Raw genomic sequence first — 20,062 nt, 5'->3', positions numbered from 1 at the left:
GGTCTAACTAAACTGGGGTACAGAAGTGTGGCAGGGTCCTGACACACTGCTTCACAACAAAGCTCTTGAAGCTGCCCAGAGACTCCGCCCGCTGAAGCAGCTGTCTGTGTCCACAGTTGGCCTAAGCAACTGAGAGCCCAGACTGACCTCTGCGACAGGTCTGCCCGTCAAGCTGCCTAAAATAGGGTACACGTAAGGTGTGCTAGACCTGCTGCTGTTTCCTACTGTATGAATCCTTTTACAACTTTGTAGAACAAATCAGTCTATTGATACAGCCCCCCTCTCCCCTGTAGAGAAGTCAACGATGAGCTAGATGTCTTTGAGTTATTTTTCGACAAGTGTAACGGTCCTAGGAGATGTCTGTTATTCCCATTCTACAGGTGAGGCTTGGAGGTTCAGAGAGGTTCAGTCACGTTCCCAAGGCCACACAGTTGGTGAGCGGGGAAAGAGATCTGTCCCAGACAGCCCCCCTCGCTGAGACCCCATGACCTGATGCCCTTCCTTTTCTCAGACCCAGCCCAGAGCCAATGAGGGCAGCAAAACCACCATTGAGTGTCCATACTCGAGTGGCCCACGCCCCTGGACACCCCGGCCACCGCGCCCACCCCCTGCCGGCATTTCCCTCCAGAGCAGCCCCAACCTTCACGACCCCCCACGGACTTGGATGGTCCTCGCAAGCACGACAGGAGATGGCGTTGACTACTCAGCCTGGCCTTCCCCACTCCTCCTCACGCAGTCGCCTCCAGCCCTTTCCCTTCACACAGAGTCAGATGGAAGTTCTTGGCTTCATCAGAGCTGCTGCTTTGCCCTGATGCCCTTGGCCCCACCTTGAGGGGGTGGGGATCCAGATCTGTGTTTAGACCATGTGAGTCCGGGGGTCTCTGGGTGGGTGTCGGCACCAGTCTCTCCACAGCCCACTACCTGGCTTCCTGGGGAAGTGTGTGAGTCGCCACGCCGTGACACCCGTGCGTGGCTCTCGCGCGGGGCTGTGCGTCTGTATCCACACACATGCCGGCAGGCAGGCGCCTGTCAGGGCCTGTGAGTGTGCAGGGCGCGTGGACACACACAGCCGTGCACCCCAGGCTCTACGTACCGGCGCAACGCATCTGGGTGTGGACCAGTGGGAATCTGGAGTCAGGTATGGTGCTGCATGACCCTCCCGAGGGTCGCCCTGCCTGCTGCAGTCAAGCAGGAAGACATGGAGCTGGGGACCCCTTGCCAGCTCAACCCTGGGTTTGTAAGGGAAGTGCACCCCGGCCACGTCTGGCCCAACAGCCACAAAATCCCAGGCCAGCTGCAACAAATAGAGCAGCCTGCTGGAACAGTGGACGGGGCAGAGCGGCCGAGACGCTGGCCCTGGGCATCCGCGCATCTGGAGGACCCTGCAGGCAAGCAGGCCAGGGCTCAAACTAGCTCAGCCCCTTTCTCTGAGCCTCAGTTTTTTTCCTCTGTAAAATAGGGTGATGACATCCTGGGACACCCAGGCATGGAGCGAATCGGGTTTATATAGTAGATGTTCACTCGGTGGGAGCTGTGGTGACTGAGAAAAATCATTATTATTGCAATTCTGAGGGCTGCATCTGAAGGAGAGACCTGAGGAATGGGTCGACAAGAAAGCTGGGAGCTGGGAGCCCCCCGAAGTCTGCAGAGTGTGGGGGCAGCCACACGTGGAGCTGGGGGGGGGCGAGGGGGCAGGGCGATGCCCCAGTGAGGGGCCAGAATGGGGCTGGAAGGCCTGGCGATGCTCCCAGCCCAGAGCACCAAAGTTACCTTGCGCCCGTGGAGCTGTGTGGGCTCGCAGGGGGGCCCAGCCTGGCCTCGGTCAGAGCCAGGAGTGCCTGTCCGAGGGCTGCATGTGTCCATTCACGGTGTGCCGTCCAGGGGCTCCCTGACTCCGTGCTGCCGCAGGGCCTCCTCCCCAATCGCAGCCACGCCCACCTGGGGCCTCCTCCTGGGCTCGCTCAGGACTTCTTAGCCCTCCAGCATGGCATGTCAGCTCTGGCCTTGCTCCAGGAGCCCCTTCTGCCCAGGCTGGCCTTGGGGGCAGCTGGGTCCTTAGAACCCGGTCCTCCGAGCCCGAGGCTGCCCGCCCTGCTGTGCGTCCTAGCGCTTGTCCACCTTCTGCTGCCGCAGGGCCTGCAGGAAGACCCCTTTCACCTGGCCCAGGGTCTCGTGGTACATCCGGAAGTCCTCCTCCTTCCCCTGCAGGGCACTGCCCAGGGCAGCCTTCAGCATTTCGTTCTCCTCCGCCTGGATGGCCAGCCTGGACCACATGGAGACAGGGCTTAGCAGGCCGGGCGGGTGCGTGTGTGCCAGCCTGCCTGCCAAGGGCCCTGGGAAGGGGCTGCCGCATGGCAGGGTTTGCAGGACTCTGCCTCCTCCCACCGGCCATAGAGGGAAACCCGGCACCTCTGCCGGGCCCACCCACAGCGCTGGGTCTGGCCCTGGGTGGTTCCCCCAACTGCCTCCAGGATGAATACTAACGGGTGGGTTTCCCCGCCTTCCTTTCTCATCACTGCATTTGGCCTTAACAGGTCAACCGAGTGAGAAAAAGGGGTTCAGCAACCCACGCCTAACGCAACTTCTCTTGGGAGTACAGGTTAACCTGGTCGTGGCTGAGCCAGCTGCCGAGGGCTGGCCTGAGAGCCAGGCCCTGCAGGACCAGCCTTCGGTTCGAGCAGCAGCCCACGGCAGCGTCACCCTTTCAGGAAGACAGGCCAGAGGCACCTGGTGGTGAGCTCCTCCACCTGGGACTCCACAGGCACGTTGGAGAGCTGGCTGGAGGCCGGGTCCTTTCTCTCGCCCGCGTGTGGGTTGTGCCTGGTGATGGTGGGAGGACCTGTGGGGCGGCAGTGGCCACTCTCTGTGAGGTGCCAGGGCCCTGTGTGAACACTCCCCTCGCCCGACTGTCCACTTCGTGCTTTTCCACTTGCTGAAACATACCCCCTTTCAAGGCGCAGGACAAGGGTCTCCCTCTAGGGCCCGCTCTGATACCTGCTCTATGTTCTCCCGGGGCCTGATTTTGGCTTGTGACCGTCTCCGCCTTTGCCCCCTCACAAGTTTCTGGAGGGCATCTGGGCCCGTGGTCTGGCCTGCAGGTTGAAGCTGAGTCTAGGCGGTCACTGCATCTGATGCTCTCACACCGTTAGCTGCCCCCTCCAGTTCTTGTTCCAGCCAACAACTACATACATACATGCATACACACATACATATACATACAGCAGACCCAGGGTGGGTGGGATCAGGGGCCACACAATGCTCGGACAAGGAAATCAAAGCCCCCCGAGTGGGGACCTAGGACATGATCACATCATCAGAATGCCTCTGTGCTGAAGAGGCCCTCGGAGGTGGTGTGGTTCTGGGGGTGGTGTGGCCCAGGGGAAATCACCTGCTGTCGGCAGACCTGGTTTTCACCCCCCGTTGTGTGGCCTCAGGTAAACCTTCAACTTCCCTGGGTTGGCTTCCTCACCTGCAAAATGAAGAGAATGGTTCTTGCCTCTAGAACTCCGTGAGTGGGATTCACCTCCCCGGTATGTCATCCCAGAGACCAGTATGTCTCCGACCTCACTCTGCTCCCGCCTCACTGCCCCCCATGTGGTTCTTCCAAATGTCCCGCCAACCTCCCTCCATGGTGCCCCCACTCTTCCCTCACTAGCTGTCTGCACAGCCCCTTCTTCCACTGTCTGACTGGTTATCAACTTGTGGCGAGGTCTTCGCCACCCCAGAGAAAACATCTGTGCTCTTGGCTCCTGCTATCTCTTGCTCTGCATCAAGCCACAGCGCCTGCCTCCCTCTGGCCTCTCACACCTTTTACTGGAAATGCCTGGAAGGACTGAGCTCCGGAATCAGGGCTCCCATTTTGCAGATGGCGGGGTGGTGGCAGGCTTCCAGAGGGTGCCACTCCGCTCAGGCCATAGGCCATCAGGTGGCAGAGGCCTCGTGGGCACTTTCAGGCATTGCCCTCGCTGTCCAGGCGGGAGCAGAGTGGCTTATCCTGCTGTGCTTAGTCTTCTCTGGTTGGGAGCTCCCCAGCGGGAGGCGAGCCCCAGGCCGGAGGACGGCCTTCCTAGAGGACCTATTCTCCGGGACCCAGGAGGGCTCACCCCAGAGATTCAACCTGGACTCTCAGCAGCTCCTGGAAGGCTCCTCTGAGGCCCAGCCCTGCAGCTGGGAGGGGGGAAGGCACAACTCCCGCTGTGTGCCCATCCTTCCCAAACTTTCTGATCTCCTCTGGGCTGGGAACACAAGTCTGAGTGTCCTTGGCTGGGGGAAGGGCAGGGGCGTCCTGGGGTGTCGAGAGGCAGGGCACCTCTACACCAGAGGGCTGCACCTCTACACCAGAGCCGGTGGAGGAGGCCTCGCCTCTCCTCACTGGGGATTCCTCTTCTCCGGGAACCAGCCACCCCAGAAATGGCTTTTGGTTCTTGCAGTCTGCACCCCCAGCTTGCCCCAGTCCCACAAACTCTTGCAGCCTGCACCCCCAGCTTGCCCCAGTCCCAAAAACTGCTGCTGAGCTGCAGACCGCCTCTGTTTTGGAGCAACAGACCTTTTCCATTAGGACAACTCAACCTCCAGCTGCAACTGGCATGGTCACGTGCCTAGGACCTGGCCAGTGGGTGAAGGCAGAAGTGGTCACGCCTTTCAAGACTGTGGAGCTGCTTGTCCTCGGCCTGGTGGGGGCACGAGGCAGCCAGGTTAGACCAAGCGATGGAGCTGAGTGTTGAGGATGGAGGGGCGCCAGGCAGAGGCCCCTGGGTCCCCAAGCCTGCAGGGAGGCCGCTGCATGCCCACGTCTGCTCAGTGCTAAGGAGGCAGGTGGGAATTCTGCCCCTGCTCAGCCACCCCTCCTCCGACCCCCCAGCAGACCAACTGCCCATCACCAGCTGTGAACAACGGCGGCTCGGGATGGGCGGCTGAGGACTGAGGTGGGGTGAGGGTGGCGGCTGGGGGCATCCTGCAGAACACTGTAAGCTAAGCGCTGCCTATGTTAAGGGCTCGAGGCGGGCCACTTGCTGATGCCCTGGGGCTCCTGTGCTCACAGGAGACCAGGGGAGGAGGATGTGGGGTGCCACCCTGGCACGGGCCTCTCCTCAGGGGGCTGGCCCGTGCTGCAGACTGGCGTCTCCACAGCAGCAAGATGCCCCCCAAGTGCTGCTGGCCCCGGGCCCAGTCTACCTGTTTTGCTCCTGGGGGCTGCCCTCTGCGAGGCTGCCGTCCTCCCGGGCTCCAAGCGCAGCTTCTCCAGGTGTTGCTCCAGCACCACGGAGCGCTGCCGCTCCTTCTGCAGCTTCCGCTCAGACTCCAAGAGCTTGCTGTTGGTCTCCTCCACCCTGGTGATGAGAGAGGACGGGCTGACACACGCCCTGGCAGGCAGGGGCAGCCCCACCCGCCCTGCTCGGCTCCTCAGAGAGGTGGCACACCTTACACGGATGGTGGGGGGACTTGCCCTTTGTTTTTATTGTGATGACACAGGAACATGCATCTAAAAGTCCTGTAGCTCCGTCCAAGGCTTAGACGGCAAAGCTCGGCAGCCCACCCACTCCTGCTCACACTCAGTTCCTGCTCTCCAGGAGCAGCTACTTATGTCACTTCCAGCTGTCTCCTTCACTGTTGACTGCTGTGATCTTACAGATGTTTATGATGTTATTTGTCAAGGTTAAAAATAATCTTTTTGGCTTCCTGTCATGCAGCACGATATGAAAACAGGACACAAAATTGGGCTTTATTTTAGTATTCTCACCCTTCACCACTACCTCTCTACCTCCCAAACTAGTTATATCACCATTGTGGGGGGCAGAATTATTATTAGATGGCATATTTTATTTTCCATCACTGCTGTGACAAATTACCATAAACTTAGCTGCTTAAAGCAGTACACATGAATTATCTCACAGTTCTGCTGGAAGTTCAGCAGGCACAACTGGTCTCTGCTCCAGGCCCACAGCCAGAATCAAGGCGTTGGTCCTTATCTAGAGGTTCTGGGGGAGAATCTGCTTCTGGTTTCTTCAGGTTGTTAATATCGAAGGACTGAAGGCCTCCCTCATTTCTTTCTGGCTGTTGGCAGACTGTTTGCATCTTTCAGAGGCCACTTGGCCCCTTAGCTTCAAAACCAGCCAGGTACCCTGATGTTTTGAATTCTCTGACTTCTGTTGCGTCTCTCTGACCCTAAGTGCAGAGATTTCTGTTTTTAAAGGCTCAAGAGATTAGGTTGGGTCCACCGATAATCCAGGATAATCTTCCTATTTCAGGGTCCATAATGATAAGCACATCTGCAAAGTGTCTTTGGCCACATGACAAAGTACTCAGGCGTGACAGCAGGGAGCCAAGGGCAGGTGGGCCTCCTGTTGGCAATGCTTGGCAGAAGAGACAGGGAGACGGCTCTTCTAAAGGCTTCAGTGAGTTCTTGATGACAGTTGAAAAAATTATAAAACAGCTAACTGAGAATGAGAAAGGCTCTCCGGTAGGGGTTGGTGGGGGGAGGGTTGGGGAGGAGGAGCATTTCTGAACCTGCTCACCAGAAGCACTGAAAAATAAAATGGTCCCTGGTAAAAATCAACCTAGTGATCTTAAAGATAAAGTATGAAAATTATCCCACTTATTTTTACCCCCACTGGGTAAGAATAACCCAAGGAAATGGCAGCTATTAGTAAACTCATAAGAAACAGCAAGGGTAGAGTCAGGGCATCAAATATTCAAATAAGGAAAATTCCAGAAAGGAGGAGGAAAGTAGAAGAGAATAATGAGAAAAAACTTAAATAAATGTCCTTGAGCTGAAGAAAGAAAGCCCTTTTTGGATCAAAAGGTCTCAATGAATTGCAAAAAAAGATTACAAAGGAATGACACACCTTAGACATAGCTGGGGGACACACCTGAGCTCTGGGATAGGGAGAAAATCTTACGGCAACAACACAGTGAAAGGCCTTTTGAGTACTTTTCTTGACAGGTATGCTGTTAAGGCACTGCATACGTATGATTTAATTTAATTCTCTAAGCAATCAGGAAGATATACTAATATTATTTCAAGAAGACACAAGAAACTCAAACTTTAGAAAAAGGTTGTCAACAATATGTCCTCGAAAAAGACATCAGACTGACAGGTTGTCAAGTAAGTTCCACCAAATGACTGATCATTCTTGCTATTCTGGTATTTCATAATAGAAGAAAAAATGGACAGCTTCCCTACATGTTTACAAAAATATCACATTTTACAGTTTATTATAGGATAAAATGTATTGAGCTTTCTATTGCCGTACAAGAAGTTATTTAAAAAATGATGGCTTAAAACAACACACAGTTTCTATAAAAGATAAAGAACTCAACAACATAAAGACAACAACACAATTAAAAAGTAGACGAAGGACTTAGACATTGCTCTAAAGAAGATGCACAAGTGGTCATCAGGGAAAATGCATATCAAAATCACAATGAGCTATTGCTTCAAACCTACTAAAATGGCCATAAATGGGGGGAAAAACAGAAAATAACAAGTGTTGGTGAACCTATACATTATTGGTGAAGTTGTAAAATGGTACAACCGCTGCAGAAGAGTTTGTTTTTCCTTAAAAACATAAATTTTAGGGCCCTCCCTGCTGGCGCAGCAGGTTAAAGCACTGCACTTAGAAACTTAAGTCATTTCCACATGAGTTCGATTCCCGCCTGCCCCGGAGGAGATCCACCTGGCGCCGCAGACCTCTCCTGACCCGCCTGCTGCTCCCCTCAGCAGTGTACTTCGTCGATCTGCCTGTTCTGCTCCCCACTCTGTCCCTGGTGAATCCTCTCACCCCCCGCATCTCTGGCCTGTACCCCAATTCTGTATGAATAAATAAATAATCTTTAAAAAAAAACATAAATTTTATAGAATTACTATGTGACCAGATGAGCAATTCCACTCATAGGTATGTTCTGAAAACAAGTGAAGACAAGGACTCAGACTGGATGTGTACAGCAATGCTCAATGTACCATTGTTCATAGAGTGAAAACAACTCAAGTGCCGATCAACAGATAAATGGTAAATCCCTGGAATATTACTCAGCTACAAAAAGGAAAGAAGTTGTACATGGTACCACATGGATCAGCCTTGAAGACAGTATGCGAGCTAAAATAAGGCAGCCACAAAAGATACATACTCCACAACTCCCCTTCTATGAAATACCTAAAACAGGCAACATCATAGAGACCACAGTAGAGTAGAGGTTACCAGTGACTGGCAGGCTAGAGGGGGAAGGTGCAGAATCTTTTTGCTTAATGGTTATAAATTATCCGTGTGGGATGATGAAAACTTTAGAAACAGCACTGATGACTGTAGAGCATTGTGAATCCCATTAATGCCACTGACGTGTAAACTTAAACATGGTTAAAATGACATATTCTACATGTATATTTTACTACAGTTTAGACGCACACACAAGTCCCTCCTCCCCACCCCACAAATTGTTATCTTTGTTCCTGGAAGTCAGATCTAGGCTTGGTTGAACTTGGCTCTGAGTTTCCCATGACTGAAGTCACAGTGCTTCGAAGGGGCTGCTAAGCCTCCTGAGGTCAGGGGTCATTCAAGGTGCTGGCAGAATCCAGCGCTCTGTGCTTAAAGACTATGGTCCCCACTTTTATTGCCGGTTATTGACTGGGGGCGTTTTTCAGGTCCTTGAGCCCATCCACACCATCCCTGCCATGGGATCCTCTTTTATGCCATGGATGGAAGTTTGTTCCTCCAAAGGGAGCAGGTGAACGTCCCTGCTGCTTTGAATCTGTCTCTGGATCCATGTGATCAGGTCTGGCGCACACAGATAATCTCCCCTTTGATGAATGCAAAGTCGCCTATTAGTAGCCTTATGTCTGCAAGCATCTGGCCATGTGAGTTAAAATGTCCACAGCGATGACGTCTCACCATATTCACAGGCAGGCTCACACCCAAGGACCCAAAAGTATATAAAGGGGCAGGAATTTGAGCGGTCATCTTTGAATTCTGTCTGGCAAAAATAGAGGGGAAAAGAAAGAAAGTAGAATTTGGTGGCCTTGTAAAAGAATAATATGACATAGCTCCAGGGACACCAGAGCTGTAAGACTTAACATCCGAATTAGATCAAGGGAGTCAATCCTGTGATCCTTGCAACTGATGCTACCAAAGCATTTTGAAAAATCATTAGACGTTCCTGATTTTAAAAACTCAGAGCACAATGAGAGTAGAGGGAAACACCTTATACAACACAGCATTTTAAAATCAGCAATCAAGAACCCATCAATAGAGGATTGTAAGTAAATCAATCTGTAGTCATAAAAAGAACGTGATACCATGCTAAGTAAATAAGCAGGAGCAGATGGTGCATTATTTAGGATGTAACTAAAATTTTCATAACAAATCAAGATGTAAAAACAAGTGAACACCGATGCTAAGGTAACTCTACCAATGCGCTGAAATCGAAGAGGAACACGCTGCAGGTGCTGACTAGTTACGTGCAGAGAGCAGGCTCTCATTTTTTCTGCTACATAGCTCAGTAATGTTTGCGTTTTAACTTTGTATTCCAATTTGTGATAGCAGAAATAGTTAAGACACCACCAGCAAATATGGAAAATGCTAATGCATTTTATGAATTCCTATAACCAGGCTTGGATTTCTCCCCCGGCCCCCCCTTCTCCCAGACGGGCCTGTCCCGTCCTGACAAACGGCATTGTCACGCACTCAGTTGTTCAGTTAGAAAGCTTGGGAGTCGCTCTTGCTTTCTCTTCCTTCTTTGAGGCTCTCAGGGTCCAATTCTTCAGGCCCTCCGGCTCCTCCTCCAGACATGCACAAGCCCAGTTCCCTCTCACTCCTCTACTTGCGCCTGCCTCAGCCTCTGCCTCTCAGGAAGTCTGTTTCTTCTCAAGGCCCCTTAGACACACAGGTGCTCTGCTCTCTTGAACCCACTTTCGTTCTTGCTGTTTTTGTTGTTGTTGACTCATCATCTGGGCTAATATAGCAGGATGCTTGTTTGTCAATGGCTTTGAGGATGATGTAACAGCTCTCCAACATCACGTGATGCACATCGACTTGTGAAATTCCAAGTCTTTTAAAAGATTTGCCCTTTCAGTCCATAACTGATGTTTACTGTATTTCAAAAGTCTGACTACATTGACCCCATGGCAGCAGTAAGTGAAGAACATTAGTAAGTAAGTCATTAGAAAAAGTTGTGTGTTAAAAATTTGCTTGGGTCTCCCTGGTGGTGCAAAGGGTTAAAGCTTATTAGCACTATGAAGCTATCACCAGCTGCTACAGCACAAGTTCTATCCCTGGCCAGTGAGGTGACCTACATGGTGCAGCAGGTCCCTCCTGTCTCACTCACTGCTCCCCTCAGCAGTGTACTTCATCAATCTGCCTGTTCTGCTCCCCACTCCATCTCTGGTGATGTCTCATTTTCCCACACCTCTGGCCTGTAGCCCAGTTCCTGTAGGCATAAGTAAATAAATCTTTTTTTAAAAATAACTGTTCGGATGATGATAAAAAATATACAGAAGTCCCTCCATGGTGGCGCAGCAGGTTAAAGCACTGCACTAAGAAGCTAAAGACACTTCAGCATGAGTTCAATGCCCGCATGGGAGGTGACCCCCATGGCGTGGCAGACGTCTCCTGACGGCTCCTGCTGCTCCCCTCGGCAGTGTACTTCATTGATCTGCCTGTTCTGCTCCCCACTCTGTCTCTGGTGAATCCTCTCACTGCCCCTGCACCTCTGGTCTGTACCCCAGTTCTGTATGCACAAATAAATAAATCTTCAAAAAATATATACAGAGAAGGAGGTACCCTCTGCCCAGGAATTAATTTAACACAGATGATAAAGATTTACTAAAGATAAACATGCATAATATTGCACATTACATATATAACACTGTATACATAATTGTAACAATCTCTTTAACATATGCAAAAATATATAATCAATACTTTATTGTGTGTAATCATAGGGATAGGTATTTAATAGAAAAGCACACGTAAAGGCTGTAAGTATGAAAACAGGCTCATTCTGTTTTGGTTATAGCAAAGTAGACAACAGTAACAGCTGTTTACTAAACTGGCTCTTTACTAAACTGGCGTGGGAAAAGGTGGTTTCAGCTTGATAAAACTTAGGATCGGTGAGGAGGTGAGGATACAGTCAGCAGTCCACACTGCAGGTAGGAATGTGAGTCAGTTCATTTCAGAAGGATTATTTGTCATTACCTGTCAACATCCTAAATGTGTGTATTATCTGAGTCAGTGACTCCACTTTGTATTTCCCCACAAAAAATGTGGAAATGTGTTTAGTGTGAGTCCATCTTTTACTAATATACTATGCGTGCAGATGGATATGTTTTACTAGATGTGCAAAGAACATTTTGGAATGCTTTTCTTTCTTTTTTTTCCCCCTTCGCATTTTCGAATATTTCTTTTTTTAATTATTTTTTACATCATTCTTCATTTTGTGCATTTTTCCATCTCAGTTGTTTGGAATGCTTGTTCTATGGGAAAGGAGGAACGTTGGGCTTGGGAAAGGAGGCTTTTTTTGCAATAAGTATGTGCTTGTAGTAGAAAATGGTAACACTGACAATAGAGTAAGACAAAGGTTTTAATGCAATGTGATAGCAGAAGATATAAACTTGAGCTCCTGGAAGGCAGCATGCTGCCAGGGGGGTTTCTGCATGCTTCTGGAGGTTTCCAGGGCTGTGTTGTAACCAAGCACTGCGATGATATCCATTTATAAGCCCAGGGAATTGGGAAGGAAGCCTGTAGTCTATCAGGGCTGTATGTGGGGGGAAAACACCATCTTGAGAAAATGAAACACAAGGCAGCCCTGTGCTCAGGAAATCCTACCCCAGAAAATCAGCATAAAGTGCTGATTTGAGACCACCGAAGCTCCCAAAGCTGCATAGAAACAAGGCAGGACCAATCTGTAGGGGTCTTTTCATAATCTAAGAGCTTCCCCAGGGAAAAAAAAAACGCTGAAAACTAGCTCCCCCAAATACAAACCACACAGGCAAAGCATTCACCGTGAAGGGGACACAATATTTGTGACTTAGGAGCCTAAGTAATGAAGATGGCAGCACAACTTTAAGGACACTAAGTAAGTTGCAAGTTATTAAAGAGAGAAAGGCAAGACATTTTACTAGAAGAACAAACACTATGAAAAAGAGAGCATGAGGTTTTACATAAAAAAGAATAGCCACACATGAAGAGGTTTCATGGCAATAGAAGTACAAACTGAAGAGATTTAATGAGCTGGAGGACAGAAGTTGAAGAGCTGCAGTCTACCAGGGCCTCGGGTGGAGGAAAGAGTGAGAAAACCCAAACCCAAGGCCAGAAGCCCTAACCCAATAAATTAACATAAAGTGCTGATCGGAGGCCCCAGAACTCCAAATAGATGAATGAGCCTTCCAGTTCACAGGAGGGTTCCCCAGCTATCAGTCCAGAATATTAAGACGTTACAACAATTGTGGGGAACATAGGAGGAAGAAGGAGACCTAATCTATGTTGACTAGGAATTTTAGGTGAAAAGAACAGGCGCAGTCGGGAGAGGCCATTGCAGGGAGTGGCCCCTGGCAACAGACTGGAATCCTTGGACTGAAAAAGCACGTTCCCTCACCGGCAAGAGGCAGCTCTCCCCCGGCCCTTGACAGTGCTTCTGCCTCTTTTTCTTTGTCCTGTTCCTAATAAACTTATCCTTTTAAGATGTAAAAAAGAAAGAAAAGAAAAAAAAAACACTGATTCCTAAGTAGGAAAACAAATACATACTTCATAGTGGAACTTCAAGATCTCAGAGTCGAGCACCTGAGGAAGCATCCAGAGTTCTCAGCAGTGGCTGCTCAGACGACTCTAATGGCCTCCAGGTGCTCGGTAAAACGTCCATTTATCTAGGATTCTATGCTGATGAAATTCTCATTCTAGAGAATGGCATAATAAAGACATTGAAAAATAAGCCAAGACCCAGGAAGTGACTGTCCTCATGGCCTCACGGAAGGAAAGGATCCACTTCCGTGGAAGGAAACTGACCTAAAATGGAGGGTTGAGAAGCAGGGGGCAGGAGGTGAGGAAAGACATTTTAAAACACATTGGCAAAAATCGATTATACTGATTTTATTTTAAAAAGACAAATTTGGAAGTAAGTCTTGGAAGATTTAAAAAGTGTAGAAGAGCAATATTAGGAAACAGTAACACGAAAGACGCCCGTAGGGAAACCAAGATAAAAGATCGCCCAGTATCCTGTGGCTTGAGGTGATAGTAAAGAAATCTGTTGTCTTTAGATGTGTTGAGCTTTATGTTAAAAGTTGAGGATAGCCGGAAAAGAAGACAGGAAACGTCTAACTTGCAAACTTAGACATTAGGGAGGCAAATAAAACTTGATCTAGGAAGGAGTCAGGGAGGGGAAAAAAAGAAAAAGAAACTATCAAATGTAGAGAGAAGGCTGTACAAAAGGAACAAAGACAAACCCTGGCCAGCAGAAAATACTGAGATGATCAAAATATTTCCAAATATCACGAAAATGAGCTAAACTTGCTGTTCAAATACAAATTCTCAGATTGAATGTAAAGCGAAGCCAACTGTGTGCTTTTTAAAAAAAGACATATTTCGTCTTTTTAGTTAGTCATGGCAGACCAAACACACTAACCCCCAGATCGAAACAAGTAGAAAAATGGATCAACTGTAAGACACAGGTGGCAGTGGTATCCCCTCCACGCTGCACCACAAAACTCCCAGCCTAAATCTGGAAGTAAGAGGCATTACACTCAGTCACTGAATGGCATTCTTTAGGCTTAACTTTTAACTCACCCAAGGCTGCTCCCTCACTGGGATTAACTGGTAATTGACTAAATCACACTCCCCTATTCCCTCCTATGAGCAACTATTAACTTGCTCCAGCTGTATTTCTGGAAGATTTGGAAAAACGGACTATGGTTTAGCCCTAATACATGTCCTCTGTCTCCTGGGGTTGACGGCGCCTCCTGATGGCCGAGATGCTCCCTGCGGGGTTGGCCAGGCACCCGTCTCCTGTCTTCTGCACCGCCCAGCCCCTCCGCGGACCTGAAAACAGGAAGCCCCACGCATTCCCTCACATTCCGTCCCTCCCTGGAAATCATACTGCTCCCTTCACTTGGGGAGTTGACGGGGACCAACTCTGTATGAAGACTCTCGGGACCCAGAGTCTGGCACTCTGAGGCCAGGGAAGACCTGGTTTGGGTTGTTTACAATGTGGGTTTCAGACTGGATGGGGGACCACAGACACTGGTCACCGGACACAGGACTCGAGGGAAGGGAAACAGAGGGCAGGAGCTCTGTCTCACTTTCCACCGGGGCCCTTTCTGACAGTAGCATGTGGGGGCCCCAGCACCCGCAGCCGTCCCCCTGGGATAAGGATATGAGCCTGGGGAGCGGGGACTGTGGCTGCTGCCCAGGCAGACTAAGAGAGAGGGAGACCCTCCCCGGGCAGGTGGCCAGACATGAGAGGCGCAGGTGTGGAGGAGCTCCGGGAAGGAAGGCCTGTATTCGAGGGTGAGAAATCCAAATAGGTTTGGGGAATCAGAGTGCAGAGACGGGGGGGGGGGGGCCTGAGCCCCCTTTCCTTGTTCAAGTCCTCAGCAATGCCCCGGACTAAAACAGACCATTTGTCTTTGCTAGTGAGCCCAAGATGGCCTCCAGAGCTTCCTCGCACCCCAAAATGACACAGCAGCAGAAAGAACCTGCAAAGTCAACAAGAGCGAGGGTGCCAGCTGAGAGCCTTACACCACCAGAGGTGCGCCCCTCTGGCTTCACGTCACCCCGCGAGGCAGAGAGAAGCCCTGGGAGGCAGAGGGGCCACCTGGAGACGCCATGGAAGGGAGAGCTGAGGCCTATGCTCGCTTCCAGCTAAATGGGGTCACCGGGGCCCTAGCTGGCATCAGGTGGAGCCGCATGACCCAGGCGACACGCGGAATGATGAGAAAGAGCAAACCGTTGTGTTGGAAGCCACAAAGCTTAGGCCTTGCTGCCAGCAATGGATGCCGAGTCACCGTGGCTCAGGCGCCCCCCAGACTCAGGCGCCGCTCCAGAAGGGGCGGGAAAGCCTGACCTGAGTATGTTCCTGCCACTTGACGGACTAGAGGCTTTTATTTTCCACTAAATTTCAGCTAAAGAACGAGAATTAACGTGACGTTTCTCATGCACCCAAGCACTCTGCGGCGCCCGTCTCTGGGCCCGGCGGGAAGAGGCTTCTCGCTGCTTAGGCGTGCAGCCGGCCACGGCCCCCTCCCGCACCCAACGCCAGCTTCTTCTCCGGTAACTGCATCCCATTTCTCTTTTTGGCAAACTGCCCCTGCTGTTGTGTGGGCATCCAGGGGTTCTTCGGGTCAGGGTGCCGGGCGTCCGGGGAGGGACATGCGACAAACCCAGGCCTGTCAGGCCTGCTCTCTCAGGGCACACTGGCATGAAACTGGGCCCACTCCTGAGGCCTCTGTGCCTTCCAGGGCTCCTCTCTCCTCCGGCACCTTGGAATCTGCCAGCACCTCTCCAGTCCGCCTTCCCATTGTCATCAAAGAACCCTGACTGACACGTGATCTGGCCTGTCAGGACAGAAACTCAGTTGGGTCCTTTGTGTTCTTCCGGACGGTGGGGCCCTATGTCGGGCTGGGCACCGGCAAGTCTTGCCAAAAGGGCCACTTGAAAGAAGAACACTGATTTATCTGAGTGGAAATCTGTCAACAACCCCTTGGAGAAAACCATCCCTCGTGGCGCAGAGCCTCGGCTGCACGCTTCCTTCCTTCCCCAGGGCTGTCTCAGCCCCCCACCTGTCAACAGGGCCTTTGCTGCTGGGGTTCCAGACTTCAGTCTGGCCTGCATCTTCCCACCGAGGCTTCCCGAGGTGCCCAGCGTAGCGCCGTGCTCATGACGGGTTTTAGCCATTGGTGGGTTATCCGGCTGATTCCACCGCTCCTGAGTGTCCCCCCGCACTAAGACTCTCACTTCACACCCCCATGGGCACGGCCGCCCCAGTGTACCCACACAGGGCGAGGCCAACCCCAGTGTGGTGGTCAGGTCTCGGGACTGTGGGGCGCTCGGTGGGCATGTGAGGTGTGGCCGGAAAACTCTGGACCGACACTGTGCGATCCAAGCTCTCGAGTAAAGTGAGCCCCTTGGTGGCAGAGGCCTGGCGCCTGGCCAAGAGGGTGCCCTTGTGCCAGGCTGTCCGCCCCCAGCCCGCTGAGGCCTGTGGTCCATGGAGCCACGCGTTACCGTTTCTGCAGGACAGTGACAAACTCGGTGAGCCGGTCGCGCTCCACCTCGGTGGCCTGCCAGAGGGCCTTGAACTCTGTCACCTGAGCCTGCCAGCCTTTTTGTTCAGGGGAGTCCGAGAACCTGGGGGCCAGGGTGGGGGTAGAGGGTAGAGGGTAGATGTCATTTGCAGGGTTACCTGAAGAGGTACACTTACCTTTGTGATGGTGGGAGAAATTCAGGAGGCCTCAGAGACAGCTAGAGAAGGAAGCCAGCCTGCCCGCCCTGGCTCCCGTAGTCCTCCTCACTACACCTGGCTCGACTGAAGTCTCTGGATCTCACTTCACTGGTCCCAAAGCCAGATTCTAGCTGGGCTAGAGTTGCATCAGCAACACTGTCTGGCTGCTGGGGAGCCCTCGGGGCCTATGTCGCCTGACGCTGCCGCCAGATGGGCAGCACTGCCGCCCTTCACATCTCCTGGCTGGCCCCAAGTCCAACCCACCTTTCCTGGAGTCGACACTTGGCTCTTAGGAGGTGGTCAGTTTCCTGCAGCCCGAGCTGGCCCACTGCACCTGCCTGCCCGCCCCTTATCCACTGCCTGGGTTCAGGGTAGAAGGTCTGTTCCACCCCCCAGAGCCCAGGTGTGAACCCCAGTTTTCTCTTGACTTGCCCTTGCCTATGGCCTGGTGAGACCCTGAGACCCTAGGCTTGCTTTTCTAGTGTCATGGTCACAGGGAGGCTCAGAGCCGGGCGTGTATGAGGGCCAGGCGGGGCATGTGAGCTGGGGGCTGGCTGGGCCTGTAGTCTTGGGCCCTTGTCCTCCCTCTGAGCACGAGGGGTTGGTTGAGATAGGCCCTTAGGACGGCAGACTCCTCCATGTTCTGACACTTAAACACACTCTGAAGGCTTGTGACTCAAAGACTAGTCTCCTTGTCAGTGGCTTTGGCATGGACTTAGTGAACCCTAACCCTAACCCTACTCTGAAGGCTTGTGACTCAAAGACTAGTCTCCTTGTCAGTGGCTTTGGCATGGACTTAGTGTGTTTTAGGAGTACAGGACATCCATGCTCAACCAGCTCAGAATGTTTAGCTAACCTGGCAGAGGCCAGCTGGCCTCTGTGCCCTGCATTCAGAAGACTCTCATCGAGTGACCTCCATGACCTCACCTATGGGGCAGGAGCGGCAGGAGGAAAAGACAGACCGCTGGCCTGCCCACCCCAGGTGCCCATCAGTTACCACGCAAGCCTGACGGACACACACTCTGAGGTTGCGTATGCTCTGTGCGCGCCTGGCCTGTTACTGATGGGGAGGGGCTGTAGGCTCCGCAGGGCAGGGCCACTGTGCTCGGGTTCAGTAACTACTTGTGTGCTGTACAACAAGAAACAAGACTGAAGGCAGCAGTCTGGGCAGCCAGCTCCTGCTTCTGTGGACCATAAAGGGTGCAGCCACACAGGCCTGGAAGGGGAGTTAAGAGGCCAGCTTGTCCACCTCCCTGCTCCCAATACAGAGTGCAAGAGCCTTAGGGAGACAGCCTGTCCGTCCTCCTGCAGGTGAGAAGCGTAGCACGCATTCTTGTGGTTCAGAGTTTGCCCACCCTTTCCCAAAAGCCCTGTGACCCCAGGTGGAGGTGCTGGGGCAGCAGCAACCAGCTTTGACCCGTGTCCCTGGGCTACTAATGGTCAGGTTGAAAGTGTCTTAGTTCCTGGGGAGACAGTAACCTAGAGGACCTGTCTGCCCAGAGCTACACAGGGCAGCTGTGGGTCTAGGGCCACTCTGAGGCATCCAGAACCTGAGATGACCTGTCTGAGAAGTGGGGGTGGGGGCTAACAGCAGGAGCATGGCTCCAGTGGACAGTGGGCAGGGCTCAGGGGCAGGACAAAACCACCCTTTGTCTGTAGGCTGGCAGGAAGAACAAAGGGCCCATTTAAGTCCAAAGACTCAATTCTATCAATAAAGAGGGGGCCAGAGACTGAGGGGATATCAGTGACTTAAAGGGGGAACCAGTATGACGTGAGATCCTTCCCTGAGACTAGTTCTCAATGGGCACAAGACAAGGGACGGGCCTGGGCTCCGGGCCCTGAGAGATTCACGGTGCGAACTGTGTGGCTGCAGGAAGGACAGCAAGTTGCTAGCCCCAGGTCAAGACTCCGGCTCTGTATCCACTTGCTGTACCACCTTGGACAACGACTGGACCTGCCTGACCTGCCTGACCTGCCTGACCATTGAAAGGGCCCCTGACTTGGCCTGGCCTCAGTTTCCCCTCCTTATAATGGGATGACAATGCAACCAAGGATGGGGGGGACTGGGAGGGCCCAGGGTCCTGGGTTCGTACCTGGGTGAGGCCCTGTGAGGACTGGGCAGGGAAGGCCACGTGAGAGCAGATTCCACCAGCATGTGGCCCAGGTTGGTCACGGAGCTGTGTGAAGGCAGAAGGGGCTCATCACCACGGGAAGGCAGGCTGGGCCCCACTGGGCCTTACCTTTGCATGTGCTTCGCTGGGGGCAGGGATCGGGGGCCAGCAGGGATCTGGGGGTCCAAGGAGCTGGCCAGTGCTGGTCCTCACAGCAGCCCTGGCAGGGCAACCCTCCCAACTACTGCCCTTCTTCCAGGAACTCTTGCTTACGCAAAACGAGACAGACACAGGAGACTTCAGAGCCTCTGACAGTCCAACACGGGGCTGACTGAGAATCCCAGGAGAATGCATTTTGGGGCCAGCTGGGAGCAGATATTACAGGAGGCTGCAAGCAGGTGCTCTTGCAGCAACGGAGTCTGGGCCGAACTGACTCCTTCACGCGGATGCAGGGCTAACGCCCTCGAGAGGTCTCCTATTGGAAGGCCAGCGCTACAGGCATCTCCAAACTGCCTCCGTGGCTTCCCGTCCAAGGCTGCAGGACACTTTTCTTCTGAATAATTAATATCCACTCTCCAAGCCCTCCACCCCCTTCCTCTCCTTACCGAGAAGATCCGAGCCTGTCAGCCTGATCGCCGGCCGAGGCCGGGGTCTTGACCAGGCCCTGGTCCTCCGGGAACTTGGTGTAGGTGGGGTTGACCTCTGGCCCGCGGGACCCCTCACCGGCTCCTTTATTTCGAAGATACTGCAGGGCACAGACATGGGTGCGATTCTCAGGGCTTTGGCTCAGAGGCTGAGAGAAGGTGGGGGAGGGCTTGGCTTGAGTTGGGGCTTTCAGGGAATGTGAAAGAGACTTCTTTTCAGGAGTGAAAAAAGAGGGCTGTTTCGTGAAGGCCCTCCTTGCATGACAATGACATCTAATAATGCCTCTCTTCAGCACGCCTGAGGGTGACAGGCCAGGAAGCTGCTCTACATTCAGGTCCCAAAGGGAAGAGCAAGGCCTTCCAGGTGGAGGAGACGGGGTGGACCCCTCTATCGCCCAGAGGGCCACCACGTGGGTGAAAGCGAGGTGTGTCCGGAGGCCAGCTGCCTTGGTCATCGGACACTTGGACCTTCTAGAGGCCAGAGTCAGAGAGCCTGGCCGGAGCCCCAGCCAGGGCAGGCAGCCTTGGGGGCAGGCTCCCCAGGCACCTTCCCTCCTCCTTCCTCTCCCTATTCTGGAAGAATAGCTGATGGCACCAGGCTGAGGAAGGAACATTAAAACCCCCAGCAGACCAAGCCACCCTCAAGGGACGGAGATGGGGTGAGCCCATACTATGTGGCATGTGCCCGGCCCACCCATTCTGAGAAACCCGGCAGCAGGTGGGTTGTGCTCCGCTTGCCAGTCAGCTGGTGACCTCTGACTAAGAATTGGTCTTCTTTTAAAAAGTAAAACAAGAGGCCCTCCCTGATGGCGCAGCGGGTTAAAGCACAGCACTAAGAAGCTTAAGCCACTTCCGCATGAGTTTGATCCCCGCCTGCCCCGGAGG

General features: G+C 52.6%; 1 protein-coding gene across 1 annotated transcript in view; it reads right to left on the bottom strand.

Moving 5' to 3' along the window:
- Nucleotides 1-1,537: 1,537 nt before the first annotated feature.
- The window catches only part of CCDC13 (coiled-coil domain containing 13), a 41,053-nt gene continuing 22,528 nt past the window's right edge, over nt 1,538-20,062 (bottom strand). The window contains exons 11-16 of the mRNA XM_004676622.2: nt 19,139-19,278; nt 18,516-18,599; nt 16,206-16,328; nt 5,176-5,330; nt 2,728-2,839; nt 1,538-2,263 (exon numbers count right to left, since the gene is read on the bottom strand). Of these exons, the coding sequence (XP_004676679.1) occupies nt 2,104-2,263; nt 2,728-2,839; nt 5,176-5,330; nt 16,206-16,328; nt 18,516-18,599; nt 19,139-19,278 (774 nt within the window). The 3' untranslated portion in view covers nt 1,538-2,103. The remainder of the gene's footprint in view (nt 2,264-2,727; nt 2,840-5,175; nt 5,331-16,205; nt 16,329-18,515; nt 18,600-19,138; nt 19,279-20,062) is intronic.

Source organism: Condylura cristata, unplaced genomic scaffold (genome assembly GCF_000260355.1).
Source record: "Condylura cristata isolate star-nosed mole 26May11 unplaced genomic scaffold, ConCri1.0 scaffold00004, whole genome shotgun sequence".
Lineage (NCBI taxonomy): Eukaryota > Metazoa > Chordata > Mammalia > Eulipotyphla > Talpidae > Condylura > Condylura cristata.
Note: the sequence above shows the minus strand (reverse complement) of the source record. Positions and strands in the feature narration are given on the sequence as shown.